The 17,835-nt window shown below is 46.9% G+C and overlaps 2 protein-coding genes across 2 annotated transcripts in view; both read right to left on the bottom strand.

The window, feature by feature from the left end:
- Positions 1-4,663, bottom strand: part of LZTR1 (leucine zipper like post translational regulator 1) — a 37,334-nt gene extending 32,671 nt beyond the window's left edge. Inside the window, exons 1-6 of the mRNA XM_059488068.1 lie at positions 4,480-4,663; positions 4,345-4,407; positions 3,885-3,941; positions 3,213-3,292; positions 2,755-2,863; positions 1,044-1,127 (exon numbers count right to left, since the gene is read on the bottom strand). Coding sequence (XP_059344051.1) covers positions 1,044-1,127; positions 2,755-2,863; positions 3,213-3,292; positions 3,885-3,941; positions 4,345-4,407; positions 4,480-4,655 — 569 coding nt within the window. The 5' untranslated portion in view covers positions 4,656-4,663. The remainder of the gene's footprint in view (positions 1-1,043; positions 1,128-2,754; positions 2,864-3,212; positions 3,293-3,884; positions 3,942-4,344; positions 4,408-4,479) is intronic.
- Positions 4,664-6,794: 2,131 nt separating this feature from the next.
- Positions 6,795-17,835, bottom strand: part of IPO9 (importin 9) — a 41,312-nt gene continuing 30,271 nt past the window's right edge. The window contains exons 18-24 of the mRNA XM_059488074.1: positions 16,139-16,414; positions 14,383-14,549; positions 12,261-12,394; positions 10,656-10,775; positions 9,675-9,776; positions 8,835-8,911; positions 6,795-8,089 (exon numbers count right to left, since the gene is read on the bottom strand). Coding sequence (XP_059344057.1) covers positions 7,979-8,089; positions 8,835-8,911; positions 9,675-9,776; positions 10,656-10,775; positions 12,261-12,394; positions 14,383-14,549; positions 16,139-16,414 — 987 coding nt within the window. The 3' untranslated portion in view covers positions 6,795-7,978. The remainder of the gene's footprint in view (positions 8,090-8,834; positions 8,912-9,674; positions 9,777-10,655; positions 10,776-12,260; positions 12,395-14,382; positions 14,550-16,138; positions 16,415-17,835) is intronic.

Below are 17,835 nucleotides of genomic sequence, written 5' to 3'. Positions count from 1 at the left end.
ACACATCTCTGTGCTGTTCCCAGAACGAATTACTCACAATAATTACAGATGTTTCCTTTGTTCAAATGTGCCTGGAGGCTCAAGTTCCATAAAAAGACAATTTTTTAAAGTGATTTGACATATTTAACATAAATTAGATAGCTCCTCTCACCTACTCCTTCCTTACAGCTACTCAAGGCCTGGGGGGACTCCCTAAGCTGGCACTGAAAAATCCCACAGTCATGCATCCTATGCCAATTCCTCCTCCAGAGATAACAAAGACATCCCATCTGAATTCCTGGTTATCAGCAGTTCTCCTGGAGACTTTGTGGAGCTGGACACAAAGCTTCAGCTGTTTCTGAAGATTCTTCTCAAAAGAGGAGGCAATTCAGCTCCTCATTTGTGAAAATCTCTGTTCTCTCATGATGCAAATATTGTATATCAACATAAATTACTCCTCAAGTTCATCATAACAGAAAAAAATGGCATGTCCAGAATTGACTGTTTCCTAACAGACCAACAGCAAATGCAAGGAGCCACTGTGAGACCAAGCACCAGGCTCCCTCTCACATCTCAGCACCACTCCTTTACAGTCTTCCCCCACACAAAATCCATTCTCCCTTCAACCCAAATATTACATATTTCCAGAGATTTCTGAGAAAAAACTGACACATTGCTCTTAGTTGTGTCAGATGATTTCACAGCAAATCCAGGCTCTGCTCTCTAAGTATTCAGCAACATCAGCTGGCCTGTGCTGGGGATCTTTCAAGAAATGTGCATTTGCCAAATTCCAAAGATCATTTTGTAGCCTTACAAACAAGCATGCTGTCAAATTACACATCCACAGCCACTCTGAGTAACCAGATCTTGAGGCTTTAAGCACACACTCATGTGAACATGAACCAGTGAACTGCAAAAGGCAATGCTCAACAACAGACTGGGTTTGCAAAGCTCCAGCTGAGTGTTTAAATCTCTTGGAACGTGGAAATGTCTCTACAAAGGTGGAAACTGAGGGGCTGGGATTTCCCAAGAGCAGTCAAGGAGAGGGTGACAGTGCCCCATACCGTGCATTGCCATCATATCCAGCAAAGATCCACAGCTTGTCACTGTACACTGTTGCACCATGAGCTGACCTGGCCACTGGCAACCTGCAAGGAAGAAAATGCACACAACAATCTGCAGAAGGATCTAAGAGCTAAAATGCACATGTGAAAAGAAGAAGAAAGTCCCCTACACAAAATTGTTTCTGCCATGTGCCCTCCAAACACTGAGTGAGCCTCTGAAGGCATGTATTAGTTTTCACTCTGCTGTCTTTAATGGAGACAAACTGCCTTAATGCAGACAGGAAAAAAAAAAAGAAAAAAATCCCAACTAATTCCTTGTCAGGACCCAAATACTCTCAGAGTATTTTGCATAAAGTAGTTAATAATGGGAAAATTCATAGCACCACTGGTAGAGCAAGGTGGCAATCAATTCTGGCTCTGAACATCCCACACGTGTTCCCACAACTAAGCAGGAGAAACACAGAAATGACACCAGGACAGAGCTCAGGATGCTCATTTGGGATCACTCAGGCTTGTTCCCAAGATGTAGTTCCCACAATGAAAGATCAAACTTAGGATTCCTCTTCCACAATCTTTGTTGTTTTAACTAAATCAGCCAGGTTGAACAAACCTGTGATGCCACGAGGCATCTGTTGGCTTGTCTGAGGTCACTGTGTACCATGAACACTAACTCTGGGGAACAACAAGCAAAATGTGAGTTTGTAAACTAAGTAAGAATTGCTCTCCAAAATGTCCCAAGTTACCAGAATTAACCAGAGAGAGAAATGACTAATACAGTCTCTGTTCAGAAACATAACGTGCTCATCAGAGGTGAGCAACAGTAACACAAGAATGGATGGGACATTCCTCATCCCTCTCCACAAATCAAAATAACAAATGTTCAAATGTTCCCTTCCCTCTACCAACTGAAACCAGCATTCCAGAAGCTTTAGTAGTATATGAGACTGCAGGTAAAGACACCACACAACCCTTACTGGAGAGTGGTAAACACAGAAATGTTTGGGGCAGAAAGAGACCTTAAAACCCATCCAGTGCCATCCCCTGCCATGGCAGGGACACCTTCCACTTGCCCAGGTTACTCCAAGCCCCATCTAACCTGGCCTTGGACACTGCCAGGGATGGGGCAGCCACAGCTGCTCTGGGCACCCTGTGCCAGGGCCTCACCAACCACACAGCCAAGACTTCCCTCCCAATATCCCATCTAACCCTGCTCTGCCAGTATGAGGCCATTCCCTCTTATCCTCTTCAGGCCTTTGTAAAAAACACTAAGAATTGGATCACAATCACTGTCAGAGATGGCATTCTGAAATGTGCACAGAGCCAACTTTAGGAATGTGTTAGTGATTTTGATTTTCCTTGAACACTGAATCTCAGGAGCCCTTTTCTTCATAAGGGATCCACAATTTACAAGCTAACCTTGAAACTGAAACAATTCAGAAAAAAAACCCCAGCTCCCTATGCTCCCATTCCTTCTGTCATGGACCTGAAACATGAAGAGGGGATTTTGGACAAATTTCTATTATAGTGCATTCTGGAAAGAGGCCTTCCAAAAAAACTCCTGTAGAACCAAAAATGTTAATTGAGAAAGCAGAGCAGCAGTCATGCTGCAGCCCTAACATCAGCACTGTACCTAGGTCTGACTGTGCCATGTGAAATGATGCCAAGCTACCCTCACTCCCCCCAAGCATGAGACAATGATACCAGATCTTACCTTCCCTCAGTCTTCCACTCTGTCCACTGCCCGGTTGCAAACTTATACTCAAAGAGGTCATTTTTATTCTTCAGGTTAGAATTGGAATAGATATCTCCAGTATAACCACCTGGACAACAAGAATTCCATTAGACTCCCAGGCTATGGAGCACACACGCTCCCAGGCACTGCATTAGGAGAAATTTTAGATTGCATAAAATGTTTGGCTAATGGACTACTACAGAAGGAGACTTCTCTTTCACTCCTTCTCCTAAAAAATCATTATGGTAATGAGCTTCAAGTTGTCTTTAAACAAAACAGTGCCATCTTTCCAAACTAAAGTTGAAATCACAGCCATGAAAAATACTGGATTTGCTACTGAATGAGATCTTTGACACCTCCTAAAGATCTCTGACTCTTTTTCCAAACCAGTACAGCAGCACATCCCCCACTTGCAGTACAACCTGCTGCTGCCTTACCAAAAACAAACATGCTGCTCCCGTAGACCACGGCCGAGTGGTGGTACCGTGGTGCCGGCGGTGTCCCCGTCGTGAAAGCCCTGCACGGGTTACAACAGCACCAGTCAAACACTCTGGTTATACCTTGGGCACCCAGAGCTACTGTGCAGACTCAGAAAAGAAACAACTGTTAGAAGTTATTCTTTTGCTCGAGTGTTTCCCTGGTTTTGGATAGTTGATTGCACTAAGATTTTATGGAACAACAATATAGTGTAGATGGTTACAAACATGCTGCTGCTGAAATCTATTTGGCAGAGCTGGAAAGTGAGACACAGGTGAGATAAGACAGAGCGCCTACTGCAGAGCAAAGGAGCCAAGAAAGGTGTGAGGAGCCCTGGCACCTTCCCTGGCCCGAGGGGTGCAGCACACTCAGTCCCTCTGCACTCCCACAGGCTGCAGGAACAGAGGTGACCCTGGTCCTCTCCCTCCCTCGGGCAGGATCCATAAGCCCGACAGCCCAGCACACAGCAGGCTGGCAGGGAGCAGCTGTGACAGCGCTGAGCGGAGGTGACACTTCCTCTCGTACTCAGGTGGTGCCACAAACTTCTACACCCAGCCCGAGGTGCTGACAGAAGCTGCGGCATGTCCCGGCCCTGCCAGCGACCAGGGATGGCGAGGGGCTGCACTGCCCACCTGCACCACGAGCAGTCCTTCACATCGAAGCGCAGGAGATCGTTCAGCATCGTCTTCCTGCGGGGAGGGACGGGAGAAGCGGCTGAGCCAGGCCGGGGGTCGGACAGGGGCGGCCATGGACCCTCAGCCCTGCTCCCCTCACACCCTCACACCCATGTCCCCTTACATCCATCTCCCCTCTCACCTACCTCACCTCACACCCCCTTCCCCTCACACTCACCTCCCCTCACACCCCGTTCCCTTCTCACCCATCTCCCCTCACGCCTCCTTCCCCTCACACCCATCTCCGTTCGCATCCCGTACCCCTCACACCCATCTCCCCTCACCCCATCTCCCCTCACCCCATCTCCCCTCACCCCATCTCCCGTCATACCCACCTCCCCTCTCACCCCGTTCCCCTCATACCCACCTCCCCTCACACCTATCTCCCCTCAACCCCTGCGTTCCCGGCTCCCCTTACCCGTTGTCCCCGCCGAACACGTAGATCGCATCCCGATAAGCCACCACAGTGTGTTTGCTGCGCCTGCGGGCGGCACGGACAGGTCAGCGGCGCCGGGAGCCCCCCTCCAACCATCCCGTCCGCTCCCTAGCTCACCGGGCCCCCACGAACTCGTCGCAGGGTGGGAGGCGGCGCCAGCGGTGCACGGTCTCGAACGGCCCGAAGTTGAGGGTGAGGTACTCGACGCTGTCCGAGCAGCTGTGGTCGAAGTCCACGCTCGGGGCCACCTTCGAGCGCCCCGCGCCACCCGCCGGGGCCGCGGCCGCCGCCATGGCCCACGCCTGCCCTCTTGGACTACAACTCCCAGCGTGCCCCGCCAAGCGCGCCCGCTTTCCGGCGCGCCTGCGGTCCAGCCGTCAGACCACAACTCCCGGCGTGCATCGCGCCCGGGGTGCCGGCCTTACAGCCGCTAAGCCCTGGACTACAGCTCCCAGCATGCACCGCTAGAGGGGCGGGGGCCCGAACGCCGCTGGGGAGCCCGAGGTGCCGCGTTCGAGGCTGGGCGGGGACCGAGCTCGGGCCGAGCCGGTACCGGCGCTGCCCGGGTAAAGACGGGGAAGCCAGGCGGGATGCTACATTACTAGGGTTTATTTGTTCATTCAAAAACAGAACAATACTGATGAATATGCATAAAGTCTCATTCCAGGGTCTGAGCTGAGCTGGTCAAACGCGGTCCGTGGGGCCGGAGCTTCGGGAGTGAACGTGGCCAGTTAGTTCATCCCCACAGAGTCCTGAGGGGGATACGCGTGCCAGGCACCACGGCAGCGATGGATGTGCCCTCGGCTGTGCAGTCCCCCACAGCCCATCCTTTGCTTTTCCTTAGTTTATGTTTCCTAACATGGTGCCAGTCACCTCTGTGACCATTAGTTTAGTTTCTTCACAACAGCAGAGAACACAAGTGGTGCTGCACCTCAAAACCAGAGCTCAGATGCTGCTTTGAAGTCCAGCAGTTTCCATGCTGAGCAATCACTGTGTGACTGGTCAGAGGTTTTTGGCACAATTCCTGCAGCAAACACAATCCTTGTATAAAGACACACCACAGAGCGAGCCTTCAGAATTTTATTAGGAAGATGACAGTGGTTAAGCTGAAAAGCAACGAAGTCATGAGCACCAGCAGGACTTTGCTGAGGTCCCTCAAACCATCTCCCTTGTGCACTCTTAGATCCTCTCCAGCCTCTTCCTAGGGATTCCTTCAAGCAGTATTTCTTGCCCAGACTCCCTGCACACGGTGAGGGTGCTGGCAATGCTGCTGCACAACCACACCATCCCTGTGCCAGTCCTGCCCCTCGGGCTGGTCCCAGGCTCCAGTTGCCATGCAGCAGCACCATGCCCAGCCAGCTCAGGCTGCATCTGAGCTGAGGATGAATCAGGGAGAGTGCAGAGCACCAGTTCAAGCCAAGAGGAACAACCTTCCCGCTTCCCAAGCAATCTGTAAGGGATACATAGCCTTTTTTCTGTCCATCTGTGCTGTGGGAAACTCAGGTAAGAAAATCTCTACACATAAGAGACAATGTCACTTATCACCCCATCCTTCCCTTCTCACACTCCTTGAAAAAGCACTGATAACTGCAAATCAAAGCTGGTTTTACTCAAACCACAGATGAGCTCCAGCAGGAACATGGCACTGACCCATCCATCTTTCGGCACTTACAATGACACAGACACCTTTAGATGTTTCAGTTCAGTGCCAGTACTAATGTCAGCCTCATTTTTCATGGATTATTTGCATGTGCAAATGTTCATGCATATTTTCATGGATTAAATGCACCCTCTGACGTGGCTAAAGCCCCCCTGAGGCACAGGATTCCAGCTCCCACTGGAGCACACACAAACCCAAGCAGCCCCTCCTCTGTGGGCCCAGGCTAAGCAGCCTTCAGTTCAGTGTGCTGACTGCTCCTGACACCCTGAACACACCTCGGTGCTTGCAGATGTTTGGCATTCACTTTTGTCCAAGTATGGATGCCTGGGTTTGTGCCTTCTTCTTGGTCGGTTTTCAAAGCTGCACTGTTAGGTTTAACCTGTTGGCCCTTTCAGTGGAAGCTGAGAGACAAAGGCCTCAGAACAAAACTCCTACTGGACTGTATGACAGGAGGGCCAGGGCACCCCTTTTGTTACACGTTCTTATAGACCAGAGAATCCCCAGGGAAGAAAGACACTGAGACTCAATGGCATGGGAAGAGCTTATACCTTATTAGACATATAAAAATCAGGCTTCAAACTCTGCTTCTCATAGTTAGTTAGGCACTCAAAAAATTGAGAATGGCTCAGAGGAGTCTGCAGGGGATGGGGTTTCCTCCCTGGCTCTGCCCACTCTCACGCACAACCTGAGACAAGTGAGAGACAGAAGGAGTCCAGGTTATGGGGGTTTTGATACAGTGTCAAAGCAAATGATTCCACAAAGGAACAGCAAGTGCCTTTCTTAAAAGGAAACTGTAATGGCTCAGCCCATTTTAAGCAGCAGATACAGACAGCACAGGACTCCCTTTCTGTCCAGGTGGCTCCCATGAAACACCCAAACATCCTCAGGCAGCACATACAGAAAGTGTCCTAAGGAGAAATATGTCTTTATAAAAAGTGACTTCAGGAAACAAGAACAAGTTCCTTTTAAATCTGTTTTATAAGAAGGATACCAATGTACATTTTAATAGTTTTATTTCATTTTCCCCAAAAGGGAACCAAAGGCAGAGAGGTGTTGTGAGATACATCACACTGTTCTCATGGGGAAATCAATTTGCAAATGTTATTTTACCACTCTATAAAAATACACACAGGAGTGTGAAAAAAGCAAAGTAGTTCAGAGTGGCTGTCATGGAGCAAATCTGTTAAATACAATCAGTTCTTTTTTTTCCCCTAAAAACTGTGGCTCCTTGTGTTCCAGAAAACCAGTCTTTCATAGCCACATGCCACAGGAACAGAAATGTAAGTGATGGCTTCCTCTGAGCATGTGCACACACAAGTGTTAGTGAAGAACTGCTCCCATGGGAGATGTGAGCAGCAGAGCCCCATCCACACCAGGAAAGAAGAAACGCACTCAGGTTCATTGTCTCAGCTTCCCTCCAAACTCCTGTGAACTGGCTCCATCCCATCCAGGCAGCTCTGAAAAGAGTCTGTGGTTCTATAAAAGAAGTCACGTTGTAGGATCAAGATATTTACCCTGTGTTTCGTGAGGAGGAACAACAGCCAAGAGGAACAACCCTCCCACTTCTCAGGCAATCCGTAAGTGGCCCGGGTCCTTTCTCTGTCCAGCTGTGCTGTGGGAAACTAAAAGTGCCTCTTCACAGGTAGAGACATTTCCTTTTAAAAATATTAAGGACACATTATTTTTTATCGTTAAGAACTTCCTGGAAAGTTACTGTGGAAAATGAAAGTGCTCCTGTGGTGAGACCCATGTGCAATGTCCTTGCTGCTTTCTCAGGATTCCTCTCCTTACATCCTTAGATGTGCGTTAAGATGAGGCTCAAAACAAGGAGGACACTGTCGATCTGGAACAAGGCAGGCAGACACTGGAAAATGTTTTATGTCCTATCATAAAACGTGGTATTAGCCAAAAATAACCTATTGTTCAGATCTGGCAGGTGTGGTCTCTGGAGTGGCTCTATATCCCGATGGCCTGCAGCACTCGCTTCTCGTTGTCGTTGAGGTGGTCAGAGAACATGGCATAGCAGGGCTGCTGTGCAAACTGGCACAGGAAATCGGTGAGATAGGCCTGGGAGGGACAGAAACAGCCTGTCAGCACCACCCTCCTGGGAAATCCTGCTGCTTCCACCTGGCAGGACACACAGCCCAACATGCACCAAGTAACACCCCAGGATTGGAGGGAACAGAAAGGAGCGTGCAGGAGGAGGACTGGAATCAGAGGGAAAGGTTGGAGCAGAGAAAAAGGGTGGGAGCAGATGGAAGGGCCCATCAACAGCTGCAGGTGTTGGGAAAAGCAGGAGCAAAGGGTAACACAGGGGCTGACTGGGTGGGAGCATCTCCAAGTGGAGTATAAAATTCTGTCACATTCACTCTCCAACCTACTCCTGACTTTTGCCTGTAGCTGTGAAGCTCACAGGTACAAAAGTCTCATCTCCCTCTGTTCAAAGAGTTTTGTTCATTCACATTTCCACGTGAATGGAAATAATATAATATAATATAATATAATATAATATAATATAATATAATATAATATAATATAATATAATATAATATAATATAATATAATATAATATAATATAATATAATATAATATAATATAATATAATATAACTACTACTACTATTGATGAAAAATAGCTCCAGAAGTTCTTAGGACACCTGGCCCTTTCCAAAGTAATTTCAATTAACAGAGTGCCTTCTGTTAGTAACTGCTGTTTCCAGTGTTAACATATTTGTTAAAGTACAACATTTAAAAAATTAAAGTTTATAGAGAATGATTGGATTCTGATAAAATCCCTCATTCTAGAGCATCACCTGGAGATCTATTTGGTAAAGAGGGTCCTTTAATGCATCTGGATCATCCTCTTCATCATCTTCATAGTAATCTTCATCTGTCAGAGGCAAATCAGCAGGTTTTAACATCAAAAAGAGCAGACTATTCCAGGAAATTTTCTATTAAGCTACTGAAACCCAAGGATCCAAAAGTAAATAGTTTCAGCACTGCTGGGAAAAAGAAAATTTATCCAGAATATTCTCCTTTAGGTGATGTGATAAAAACCACTGAAGCCCAGAACCAGGGTCAGCAGAGGCTTGAGGAACACACAGGTGAGCCAAGCACACATGAGAGGTTTGGGAATTCCAGGCACCAGGATCTTAGTCCCACGTGAGGGTGACACTTTGCCAGTTCTGAGCTAATGTGAGCAGCATCCCTCACTGTTTCCCTGTAGAGTTCTCCCTTCTGAGGCCACAAGAACCTGAGGGATGATGCACCCACTCATCTCTTTATGCAGCACTTGCTCCTCAAGGCCTCTCCACAAACGAACTCACCCACCCTAGGACAGCACCATGCTGAGGTCACACCTACACCTTGAGCAACAATTCTCTCTTTAGAAGAAATACCTGCAGGAACCTCTTAGGTGTGCAGCCTGTACAGGATGTGAACTCCCAGGTGATGTTATTTATAATGCTGCAATCTAATCCCCATGTTGCTCAAAGCCATGGCTTCTCCAGAAAGTCCTAATTCACAATCCAGAGCAGAATTCCTTCCCCATGCCTGAGGAATTTGTTCTGCTGCTGGCAAGGGAATAAAACCTTGACTAGGATGTTACCTACTTGATTATTGCTTTGAAGAAGGACTTTCAAGCTGTTACTCACCATATTTGTTTGTGGAAAGAATATCTGACAAGAACTGTCCTGCTAAGCCTTCATCTTCATCCTCATCTTCCTCCTGATCCTCCCACATATCATTTGAATCATCTGTTTAGAAAAAAAAGTTCTAAAAATGATCCAGATTCAAGAGGTCCAAGAGGTCTGTGATCACTCTATAGGGGACTGGAGTTTGTAGGCAAACACAACTCTGCCTGTGTGGGTGGATGAACAGAAACACCTACAATCCTCCTTATCCTTTTGGAATGATTCCAGAGCTGGAACCAAGCAAAAGGCAACACCAAGAACAGATATTTGAAGTAGGAAGAAAGGCAAACCAGATACACCATGAAAGGGTAATTTTATTTGCACATGGTCAGATCCCATCTTCCAAACTAGCCCAAAAGAATTTTTAGGTCTAAGGATACACAACACTGACTTATCTTATTCTCCCATTTTATTTATTTTTACCTGGAAGAGATTGGTAGCACTTAAATACAGCACAGGGAAGGAAGAGATATTGTCCTAATGATGAACTGCACAACAAAACAAGAGATCTGGAGAGGGACTTTGACAAAAGGAATGGCTTCCCACTGCCAGAGGGCAGGGTTAGATGGGATATTGGTAAGGAATTTTTGGCTGTGAGGGTGGCAGGCCCTGACACAGGTGCCCAGAGCAGCTGTGGCTGCCCCTGGATCCCTGGGAGTGTCCAAGGCCAGGCTGGACAGGGATTGGAGCAACCTGGGACAGTGGAAGGGGTCCGTGACCATAGCAGGGAGTAGAACAGGATGAGCTTTAAGGTCCTTTCCAACCCAAACCATCCTGGGATTCTGTGATTCTATGAGCTTATCCTCTGGACCACTATTCAAACCTTTGTGACATTAAATCATGTACCTGTAACTACAAAGTCCCTATACCAGAAATTCTTCTCAAGAGAAGATCAAGTAGCTTTAAGCCATGCAAAGAGTAAAAGCAAACCCAGTATTTTACCTTGGCTCCAATCTGCAGTTGACTGTCTAGATGCATTTGCTTCCATGGCATTAGAGAGTTCATTTATTATTAATTTTAAGATTTTTACTAACAAAGGAATGTTTGTCCAGCGCTCAGGATCTGTAAGAGAAAAAAATACACATATTCATATTGCTTTTAGTTAAAAGTTATAAAACAGGCCCTTATTTGTTGAGGTGGGGTTTTTTTATTAGGGAGGTTGGGAGAGAAAACCAACTGACAAAAAAACCCCAAAGCTTCTTTCCATACACCCTCAGAGCTACATTCCCAAAGATCTCAATGCAGTATCAACCTTGCACATTCTAAGTGAGGAGGAGGCAGGGGGAGAATCTTCACAGCTGGATGAAAGTGTGACTCTACTCCTGCAGGTGCTTAATAGAGTCAGCTGGAGCCAACCTTCTTTCTTTCCTGAAGTCCCTTTGCACACCCACCAATGCTTTCATGTAAATGAGCAATGCATGCTCCCAGGCATGGCTCTGCCCTTCTGAGGCACTGTAAGCTCCAACTTTTCCTTACTAGTGTTCCTGCAGGGCTTAACTATTCCACAGGGCAGCCAGACAGTGTATTTGCCCTTAACTACAAAAGTAAAGATCCTATCAAATAAAAAATCTGAGAGCATTAGTTTTAGCTCTCACTAATGCTAGTATTAATCCTTGTTTAACTCAAATGCTGGCAGTTGCCATTTTTCTCTCTGACCTTCGTTGGTTTGGTTTTTTAAGCCAAGAATAATCAGGTAGCAAGTGATTTGTGACCACCACCCACCTCTTAAAATCCCTAGTGCTTGCCCCATTCATCTCCTTAGCTGTCACCTTAGTCCTTCAGTGCATCACTGCAGATCCCAGGCCTGTGGCAGCTCAAGGAGCACTGAGTGCCTGGAGAGGCTCCCAGTTTGGGTCTGTACAGCCTCCACATCCCATCCACCACTGGGCACAAGGAGCTCTAGCACAGCAAGTGGCACAGCCAAGGTCTGACTGATGGCTGAGCAGCCCCTGAGTGTCCTCCTTCCCTGGAAATACTCAGGAAATACTGCCCAAGGTTCTGCACTAATTTAAAAGATTAATCTCAACAGCAACCTCCAGTCAAAGACCTTGGGTTTAACCTATTAAAAATAAGAAAAGTATTAAGCGGAGACTGGTCAAGTTTCCTTAAAAGAAATCTCTAACTTGTTGAATCACTGTTTTTTGTGAAAATGTCTCATTGAAAAAAACACCCCTTTGTTTTAAATCTCTGCATGCACTAAAGACACTTTTCTCTCAGAGAAGCTACCAGGCATCCAGAAATATCAATTCTGTCTCATGATGCAAAACAGCAGTGAAGAACTCCCCATCCCATAATTGCCTCATCCAGTTATATTAAATCAGACGTCAGGAGCCCTCCAAACCAGTCTCCGGCAGAATTAAGGTAAATAGATACAGGTAAACAAACATCTTAAGCACATGATGTATGAATGCACTAAAAACCAACACATGCCTTCTGCAGGAACTATCTCCCACAGCTCTGTGTGATCTGCCAGACCTATTTAAGGCCTTTCATAGCATCTACTTACAGAAAAAACATTCTGTTAAACACAGCAAAATGATCACTCACTTTTGGCCGACTTGGATCGTGTCCGAATTCCCTCATCCATATTAAATATTTCTTCTCCCTTCACCCTGATATCCTGGAGTCTCTTGTCATCTGTGTTGATGCCATACTGCAGGAGTTTGCACAGTGCTACAGAGCTGGGAGCAGAGAACAGGAAAATTAGAGATCAGAATTGCCCTGAACTGTCTGGCTTTCACAGCCCCTCTCTAACAGGGAACACACCCAGAGCAGAAACCCCGATGCTCTCTCTTCTCCATCTCTGCCAAGAACAAGCATGACAGAATTTCCCCATGTCTCCTGTTTTATGTCAGCATCTGAAACTGGACTCAGCTCCTGACCTGCACAAGGAGCAAGCTGGGCACTGCTCAAGCATTGGATTTAGCACCATCAGCAGTACAGACATCCATCCACACACACATTAAAGGTTTCTCCAGGTCAGAAGGGCCACCAGGTTCAAGTGCCCCTGCAGCACCATGTGCACACGAGGATGGAAGTAAGAGAACAGGAGTGGCAGCAAAGCAGTAATTTGGCTGATCTGTAGCAATGATCTGCCCCCTTTCCCCAGTCTCGATGCTGATTTTCACTTCTGGTCCTTCATGGCTCTGCCACACTCAGACCTTCCAGCTTGCTCCTCCCCTTTACATGTTCTTTCCATCTCTGATCTCACATTTCTACTCCACACTTCAAACCTTTTCCAGCTCCACACTGTTTTCAAGCACACTGAGGATGATGCTGACTACAGGTCAAGGCTGACAATCTCTGCTTGGCACCCCCAAATCTCTCTCTCCTGGCTCCACGAATCTCAAACTGAAGTTTTGGAGTTCTGTGGAACTCTTTTTGTGCTTTCACTTCTCACCCTCTCTCTCTGTCCCACACTATGGCTCTGACTTCTGCTGGTTTGGACCCAGGTCTTACCTGCTGCCCCAAGCTGCCCAAAGTTTTCCCATCATTTCATCAAAACCCCACAGCCACTTCTTCAACCTGCACCCAGTGGCTGGGACTGTGCACACAGGAGATGTCCTTCTACCAACTGCTTCTACTTCTGTGCACACAGGAGGTGTCAGCTGCCTTCAGGGTCCTTCTACTAACCCTGAACAAGAGGCTCCTCAGGGCAGGCCCTGCTGTTCCTCAGGACACAAAAACTCCAAGCATTTACTAATATGGTAAATGTCACCACAACCAACCAAATCCAAGTGTTTAATACAGTGTGGAGCCCTGTTACATCACCTGTACACAAGCATTTCTCATTTTGGACAACACAACTCTAAGCAATCACCTTTAACCTTGTTCTCCTGGTCATACTTGGCTTTTCCCTGTGCCATAAGCCTCAAGAGATCCTGCAGACAGGCCTGCACTGTCAAAATGGGGATAAACCACCAGGCTTAGGGATGAAACCAACAGAATGTGAGCAAAAAGAGCACTGGAAACCCAAATCTGCTCCTTGTCCTTCGGGATTATTACTAACTTCCATTTTGAACCTGCATTTTCCCATTATTTATTTCACAGGCTATTTGACAGTCCATAACAATGACATAACAACACACACTAATAAGTGATTTAACAGCTGGTGAGACCCCTAAGAGTGGTCTGTGAGGCTTCATGATTCCAGAAAAATCTAATACAGCAGCTGTGACAAAATTTAAATGAACACAGAGCATCCCATGCTTTGGAATACAGCACTCAGCCTCCAGCAGAACACAAACATGCTCCCACAGCAAAAGGGAGAGAATACTGTTGCAATTGGCTTCTTGATCAACTTTTAACTAGATCAATAAATCCAGAAGAAATCACCAGATTCTCTTAGGAAATACTTCACAACACTCCAGAACTCTACAAAGGCAATGCCATGTGTGGAAGCTCTTCTCATCTCATTCACAGAAATTCAATCCCAAAAGCAGCCCCGTGTTTGCAGGACCTATCCCCTTCCCCCTCCTGTCTGTTCCATCACAGGAGCAGCAGGAGCACTGCTGGGGAAGCTCAGAGCTTGCTCCAGTAACCCCAGCTCTGCTGAGCACCACTGGCAGTGCAGGGAGTTCTGCCCAATGCTGGCACACCCTGCTGCCAGCTGAGCCAGCACTCACAGGCAGAGGGATGAGGCACTACCAGGAATCTCTGTGGCTCCCACCTGACTTTGCCTTCATACTGCCCATAGAAGAGGTGCTGCCTGCTCATCCACTCAGCCATCACAAACTCCAGGGCAGGCTTGCCAGTGGGGCCAGGCAGGCTGCACAGGAATTCCAGGAGGGGCTCCAGTTGTGAGTGAACCAAGTGGGCAAACACCATGATCAGGGACTGCAGGAGGAGAAAGGCAATGTTAGCTGTACATAATTTAATAGCTGCAAATGTTTTATCAAATATTTAAGGAGCTGGAGTGAAGCTGTGCTTGCTGAAGGAAGCTGAAGCTCCCTGCAGGAGTGAAGGCTGTGCTTACCAACCCCAGGAGGAAGGGAAAGTACACCCAGCTGCAAAGCACTGTGCTACAAATGCAGGAAATAAACACCAGCACATCATCACTCAGCGGCACCTTCCCAATTTTGAATACATTTTGAACATGATTTTAGGGAAAGAACTACAACTTCTGAAAAGGTTTCATTACAACATGAAGTTTTAGACTCCTAAAGATCAGAACTCATTTCCTGTGTATGTCTAAATGTCACTTTCCCATCTTGAAGGCATCTCTGTAGCCCTCCTCAGGAAAAAGCTGCCCATCTCCAGAGGACCATGTTCCAGGCTAACACAGGGAAGAGATCCAGCATTGCAAAATGCCTGGCTACAAGGGCTGCATGGGACTGCTTCAGATTTAAACTTCTGTATCTTTTAAATCCAAAACCAAGCAAAGTGAGAGCCATTCCAAACAATTATCATCAGTATACCCAGGGGTAAAAAATCTTAAAGCAGGTGAGATCTGCTGACATTGAAATGGCCATTGTGGCACCACATGCCAGCTTGAAAAATGCACTTTCAAAAATCAGAGAAATAAGATAAAATGGTTAGAGCAGAGTGAAGATCAGCTGAGTGCTGCACTGGGGGCAGAGATGGGATCTTGCTCAGCAGTGCCAGCAAAATGTCCTCCCCCAGCTGCTACCAAGGAACCAGGGCAGTCAGCATGAGCTGCTCTACATTGAGGGCACAGGCAAAAAAAGACAGGAGAGAGAATGAAGACCACTGGGAAAAAAAATCACTCCAGAAAACTGTGTCACTACAAGTAGGTCAAGGCTAGAAGAGATGGTGATGCTCTTTAGTGGGCTCACTCAGGCCAACTATGTCTCCCATCCACCAAAAGCTCATCTTGTCTCAAGTCCCAGGCATTTATCCTTGGAACACAGAACAAATCCACTCAAAAACACATGCTGCCTTTGCCAAGATGTTCCTACTGAGGCAACTCCTATCTCTCCAAAAAAGGCTTCCAAGTACAAGGGCATGAGGGACTACTGAAGGTGCATTACAGCTTATCCAGGAGAATCTTGCTTACCCTGTAACCTGACAAAAAAAATTTTGGACCTGAGGAACAGCATGGAGCTGTGTCCCAGGAGGGTCAGGCTGGGTATCAGGAAAAGTTTCTTCTCCCAAAGGGTGGTCAGCACTGAACAGACTCCCCAGGGAATGATCATGCCCACAAGGCTGCCAGAGCTCAAGGAATGTTAGGACAGAGTGAGATTGTTGGGGTGTCCTGTGCAGGGCCAGGAGCTGGACTTAATGATTCTTTTGGGTCCCTTGTAACTCAGGAGATTCCATGATTCTCTGATCAGAGTAGGCATAACAGGATACACAGACCCACCAATTGTATGAGCCATAAATAACAGGCAATAAATGAAAGGAAATGGTGACAGTTTCTTCTCCCGGTGCTTCTCCTCACTCTCCGGGGAGCCAAACCTGCTCACCTGCATCACACTGAGCGTCTCTGCTTGCTGCATTTTACTCAGGATGGCTCTCAGGATCTGGTCCAGATTCTCTCCCAGCTCACTCCCGGCTTTTGAAATTAAAGTGGAGACCAGCCTGCCCACAAAGGCAGCGGTGAACTCCGAGGTGCGTGGGTCCAGGAGCTGGCTCACCACCTGCATGACGTACCAGAGCCCGTTGTGGCCCTGCTCGTCGTGCCACTGCGCGATCTGCTCCAGCGCCACCGACACGTACGCGCGCAGGCACTCGCCGCCGTTCTAGGGACACAATGGGCAAGGGGTTGGGGAAATGAAACAGGAAAGCCTTATAAATATGATTGCCTGGCAAAAGATTTTGAGAATATGGAAACTATGAGCAAGATTGAAATGAAAGCAAGCTTTGAGATCCCTCAGTTACTGAACAACAGGAAAACAATGGTGTGGCCAGCTGAAGGTGATCCCCTTTTGATGGAACAACACCCTCTGCTTGCAGACAGGCCCAAGGGTCAGAGCAGACCCTACAGCTTGGCAGAAGGGGCCCAAAGAGGAGTTTTTAGGGTTTAAAATGTAACACAGTGTGGTAATGTAATGATTCCTATAGGCTGTATGTAAATGCTATAGGATTTGTATCTTGTACTAGATTGGTTAGTGAGAATGAGAATATTCAAGACAGAAGAAGATTCATGGTATTGTAATGGGAACTTCACTCTCCTTACCCTTTTACTCCCTTACTCTCTTACCCTCTCATAATACTTTATGGTAATGTAATGATTATTATAGGCTGTATGGAGATGCTATAGGATTTGTATCTTGTACTAGATTGGTTAGTGAGAATCAGAATATTCAATACAGAAGAAGATTTATGGAATTCTAACAGGAACCTCACTCTCTTACCCTTTTACTCCCTTACTCCCTTACCCTCTCATGCTCTCTCTCCCTCTCTTCTCTCAGTCCTGCTCCAGCTGTGGCTGGCATCTCCAGGTATGTTCCTGCACCCAGGCCCTTGGCAATAACCCACAAGTTCCCAGCCCTGGCTGCAGAGATCTCTCATCTCCATCCATCCCCACCATCCTACCCCCTGGCACTCCTACATAAGGGAGTGGGCATGTGGCATTCACACACTCTTTGAATATAACTCTCTCTCTCCCAGGATTTTTCCTGGAGAAGTACAGAGAGAAGAAGAGAAAGCAATTCTTATCTCTACTTGCTGCTCCTGTTGTTTTTGCACGTGGAATGTGTTAGGAAGATTGTTTACGTGAAGGGATTTGTCAATTGGATTCTGCTGAGGGTTTCCTTGGCCAATTGGGTCAAAGCTGTGTCCTGCATGTCTCAGACAGTCATGGGTTTTTCTTTAGTATTCTTTAGTGTCTTTTGTATAGTATCGTTTTAGTATCTCTTTAGTATAATTATAATATAGTATTAATATAATATAGTATTGTTTTAATAAAGCAATTGTTCAGCCCTCTGAATCATGGAGTCATTCCCAGATGTTGGGGTCACCCTGCATTCAATATGGGCAGGCAGGGGAGACATGCCCTTCACCATCCCAGAACCTCCCTGAACTACAATGAAAACAAGGGGAAAACTGCTGGCACCTGGTAAGATTCACAGGTAAGTTCTACAGACTCCAGCTCACTCACACATACACTACTCCTCACTGCCCAATCAGCAGCAATCAAGATAACTAATAAATATTAACA

The sequence above is a fragment of the Ammospiza nelsoni genome, chromosome 23 (assembly GCF_027579445.1).
Source record: "Ammospiza nelsoni isolate bAmmNel1 chromosome 23, bAmmNel1.pri, whole genome shotgun sequence".
In the NCBI taxonomy this organism is placed as follows: domain Eukaryota; kingdom Metazoa; phylum Chordata; class Aves; order Passeriformes; family Passerellidae; genus Ammospiza; species Ammospiza nelsoni.
The sequence above is the reverse complement of the archived record's forward strand: the minus strand, read 5'-3'. Positions and strand labels throughout refer to the sequence as shown.